The sequence below is a fragment of the Cucurbita maxima genome, unplaced genomic scaffold (assembly GCF_002738345.1).
Source record: "Cucurbita maxima cultivar Rimu unplaced genomic scaffold, Cmax_1.0 Cma_Scf00027, whole genome shotgun sequence".
In the NCBI taxonomy this organism is placed as follows: Eukaryota; Viridiplantae; Streptophyta; class Magnoliopsida; order Cucurbitales; family Cucurbitaceae; genus Cucurbita; species Cucurbita maxima.
In genome coordinates, this window is record NW_019272043.1 from 1,862,317 (window position 1) to 1,867,068 (window position 4,752).

General features: G+C 38.6%; 1 protein-coding gene across 2 annotated transcripts in view; it reads right to left on the reverse strand.

The window, feature by feature from the left end:
• Nucleotides 1–2,249: 2,249 nt before the first annotated feature.
• Nucleotides 2,250–4,752, reverse strand: part of LOC111499702 (patatin-like protein 2) — a 3,554-nt gene continuing 1,051 nt past the window's right edge. Inside the window, exons 3-6 of one of the 2 annotated variants that reach the window (XM_023151333.1) lie at nt 4,503–4,689; nt 3,352–3,513; nt 2,979–3,287; nt 2,250–2,592 (exon numbers count right to left, since the gene is read on the reverse strand). In XM_023151333.1, the coding sequence (XP_023007101.1) occupies nt 2,368–2,592; nt 2,979–3,287; nt 3,352–3,513; nt 4,503–4,689 (883 nt within the window). In that variant the 3' untranslated portion in view covers nt 2,250–2,367. Of the gene's footprint in view, nt 2,593–2,974; nt 3,288–3,351; nt 3,514–4,502; nt 4,690–4,752 lie in introns of both variants that reach the window. The other variant, XM_023151334.1, reaches the window with a different exon arrangement.

Genomic DNA, 4,752 nt, shown 5'->3' on the forward strand with positions numbered 1-4,752 from the left:
CATGTCCTTCAAAATTTGGTTTAAGCACTCCGTTTGTCCATCTGTTTATGGGTGGAGGGCGGTGCTAAAGTCGAGGCGAGTACACAACACTTTTTGAAGTCCGCGGCAAAACGCTAACATAAAGCGTGGATCTCGATCCAACACTATAGACACTAGAACTTCATGTAGTCTTACTATTTCTTTCACACACATTGCGCCTAATTATCAACGGTATATGTGGCTTTCCCAGATTAGAAGTGTGCCAACTTGGTCAACCTATTGACAATTACCCATTACTGTATAGCCTTTGAGCGTTTTGGGTAATCCTACTATGGAGTCCATTGCTATGTTTTCCCACTTCCACTCCGGTATACTTAGGGGCTGTAACATCCCCGCTGTCTTTGGTCTAGGAGCTTTCACTTGTTGATAAACTAAGCACTTGCTCACAAACTTGGCCATGTCCCGCTTCATGCTCTTCCACCATAAATATTGTTTTAAATCTTGGTACATCTTAGTACCTCCTGGGTGCATAGCAAATGGGGAGTTGTGGGTTTCTGTTAGTATCTCTTTCCATAGACCTCTATTGCCAGGATACATAAGCGTCCCTGATACAATAGTTCTTCATCTGCAGATTTCGAGAATCCATCTACTAAACTCCTCTCGTTGGGAGGTAATAATTCTCTGCCTAAGCATAGGTTGCACTTCTTCAACTAAAAAATGGCTCAATCGACTCGATTTAACAATTTTGACATCAACCCTTGCATTTTTTACCCTTTCGGAGTTGATTTTGACCATAATTAAGGTAATTAAGGTTAGTAGAATGCTCTATTTCACTATTGCAAGTTGAATTTACATTAGAATTGTGAGATACTAACGAAAGGCAATGAACGACCTAATAGGAAACGATCCCCAACAATGTTTGGAGCAGCTTCGAGGAACGAAAGCTTAGCAAAACTCAAATTTAGGGAAACACCGACTAAGGCTAAACAAGTGGTCTTACTATAGGATAGGCTAGATCATTGCTTGATGTATGACGACACGTGCCTAGTGGTTCCCACACATGTCGTTTATACTTTATATTTATGATGCCTTAAAGACATTTTATGATGTATGTCGTATGATGTATGATGACGTGTATGAGTTATATGATGACGTCTTATGATGTTTTACAATGATTATGATATGTTTATGATGATGCATGCTAACATGACGATGTAAGATGATGTACTTCCTTAATATGATGTTATTTTCCATATTAAGTTGAGAAGCATGTTGTGAATGTCATGCTGCAGTATGATGATAATTCTCCTAGGACACAACCCTAGTTAATGTTAATAATGATGATACTATGAAGATTAATGCACATATATTACTGATAGTAATACAAGGATGAAATTAGGGTTGTGTCATAAAGATGTTTTAAAGATGAGAAACCATAAGACCTCATGCATTTCTATATATATATATATAAACATTGGGACACTTCCCCTTTTACGATGATGAGTACGGACGTGTATGCTACGATGATGATCATCATCATGTCGCGCATGATACTCAGGGATCTACTAACCTCTGGACGTTGCTACGGACAGCTAATTCGACTATTATGGATCCAGGGGTGCGAATTGTTTGGGGATTCACTCTTGCACGTGTGGGTCGTGTGTAGGGAAGTAATGCACATCCAATTTAGTCCGGACTGGAGGCCACCCCTAGGATGTTTTAACGATAGGTCCCTAGAGCATGACTTGCATGTATTTGCATTTTTTCAACCCCTCTAGTGGAGTCACTTACTGAGTATTTTTCTAAATACTCAAGTCATATGCTACATCATTCTCAAGTAAAGGCAAGAGGCCCCTGTACAGCTGACGACGATATCGTAATCAGAGACCATGACACGTGCATAGGCTAGTAGCATTTTTAAATTCCTAGTCTTAGATTAGAATAGGTTGTTATGTGTTTCATATTTTTTGAATTATTTATTATTATTGTTTTTAATTCTGTTTTTTAATTACATTTTTAAACACTGCATTTTTAAACACGTAAGACCATGATGGTATTTCCAATGATAATGTTATGTTTTTTAGATGAAGCTATGATTTTACGATTATATTTTAAGAGTTAAATTCCGCACAAGAGCTTAGGTTAAGATGATGGTAGCGACTTTAGTCTAGAGTCGTTATATTATATTAGAGTCAAAGTCTTCATTTCCTTAATCATTCATGTGCTCGTCTTTTACTCGAGTGTCACAATTTTAAAAATCAAAATGAGTCTCAATCGATTTCTTATTAATGTCATATAACTAATACTTTTACAATTTCAAATTAAAAAGCATTAAACACAAGAATTATTGATGAAGAACAAGTATAAATCAAAGGAAAGGAGTTAGCCTCAAGGGCTCAATCGTAGCTTTTTCTCATCCGACAACATTTTAGCAAATTCAGCAAGGGCCTCTTCATTAGTCCCTTCCCCATCAAGAGGTTCAAAGTTTCCCGACTCCAAATTCACCCTCGACAATGGCTTCTTCAGTAAATTCTCTCCCACATCGATCAGCTTCAGTAAATTCCTCTTGGTGGCAATATCCACAGACGATACATCACCCGTCAACGTGTCATCCTGTTGATATCCACATTCATATATTTTTAGAATGTTGTAGTTGAAACAGAAGCAAGTTTGATGACACTCACACACCCACACACAAAAATTAAACAAGAGATACAATGATTTAAGGGTAACAATCAATCTCAATACTAGAAGCGTTTATAAAGTGTATATCTCACATTCTCACCCTACCAAATCTTTCAACAAAATTTCTCTCAAATGTTAGTGAACAAATACAAAATGACATTCAAACTCAAACAAATTCAATACTCTCAACCATCCTAGACAACAGCACACGGGATTCATATATCACAATGAGAATATGAACTAAATGAGAGTTAATAACCAAAATAAATGAAAATATGAACCAATTATGACAATACATATTCATTACAACCTACTTGAATCCGAAGATAATTCTTCTTATGATTTGAAGATTGGAAGATGCTCGAAATATGATAGTCCACCATATCATTGCTTGCATCGCTGAAAATGTCGACTATAGGAGCTGCTCCACCGTGGTAGATCCAATCGAGCATGCCCCATTTTGAAGACGTCGCTGCGCTATACTTCTCATCGTTCTTAGGCGCACCAGTGCCTAATGAAAGGATCAACATTCTTTTTGTTTCCATGGGCTTTATGTTTAATAGCTCATTTCTATGCCACAATAAGCTCATTTCTTTCGTCACATGAGTTATAGCTGCTAATGTCTACAAATTCAATTTAGAGAATGGTTTTTGCAATCAAAAGATGATGCTAAAATATGATGCTTACTGGGTTATTGGCTGCAACGCCACCATCAACCATGTCAAATTTACGAATGTTTCCTTTGGAGTCCTGAGTTTGAAATTCGTGGCCTGGTAAGAACGTTGGTGCTGCTGAGGTACTGATGCAAACATCCGCCAACTTTGGATTCTTTAGCTCGTCCCATTTAGCCTGAATGCCAATTTTGTTACTTCAATTTCGAGAAATAATAATATAAGATCCCACCTCCGTTTGAGAAGAGAACAAAACTTTATTTTCTCTCCCTGTTAGGCGCGTTTTAAAAACCTTGAGGGGAAGCCCGAGAGGAAAATCCCAAAAAGAACAATATCTGTTAGAGGTAAGGTTGGATTGTTATACATGGTATCAGAACCAGACATCGAGGGATGTGTCAGTGAGGAGGCTGAGTTATGAAGGGGGTGGACACGAGACGGTGTGCCAGCAAAGATGTTCGGCCCCAAAGGGAGGTGGATTGGAGGGTCCCACATCGATTGAAGAAAGGAACGAGGGTCAGCGAGGACGTTGAGTCCCGAAGGGGGAGGACTGGAAGATCCCACATCGGTTGGAGAGGAGAATGAAACATTCTTTACAAGAGTGTGGAAACCTCTCTCTAGCACATGTATTTTAAAAACTTTGAAGGAAAACTTAAAAAGGAAAGCCTAAAGAGGGCAATATATGCTCGTTGTGGGCTTGGGCAATTATAAATGGTATCAAAGCTAGACACCGGACGATGTGTCAGCGAGGAGGCTGAGCCCTGAAAAGGGTGGGCACGAGGCGGTGTGTCAGCAAGAACGTTGGGTCCCAAAGAGAGGTGGATCGGAGGTCCCACATCGATTGGAGAAGGGAACGAGTGCCAGCGTGGACGCTAAGCCCTGAACGAAATATTGTTTATAAAGATGTGGAAAACTCTAGTTGGGCCTCAAAGAAGGTGAATTATGAGATCCCACATCGGTTATAAAGGGTGTGAAAACTTTTCCCTATCAGACGCATCTTAAAAACTTGAGCGAACCGGAGTGGATTGTGAGATCTCACCTAGGTTGAGAAGAATAACAAAACATTCTTTAGAAAAAAGTAAAAATCTCTCACTAACACTTGTTGGAAAATCTGAAAGAGAAAGCCTGGTTATAAATAATATATAAATGGTGGTAAGAAAGTGTTCATACATCAATAGTTGTGAATATGACAGGCTGAAGACGCTTAATATCGAAAGCAGGAATAATGACTTGTGTTAGCGTTTGCTTAAGCGTTGTATCTCCAAGTAATTCGTGTATCAATGATCTCAAGTACTTCCCGTCGTACTTTGGCCCTATGACTCTTCCAAGAAAATTCACCACCGAGCTTAAGAAATGACTGATTTCACCATACCCAAAAAAAAAAAAAAAAAAAAAAAAAAAAAAAAAAAAAAAAAAAAAA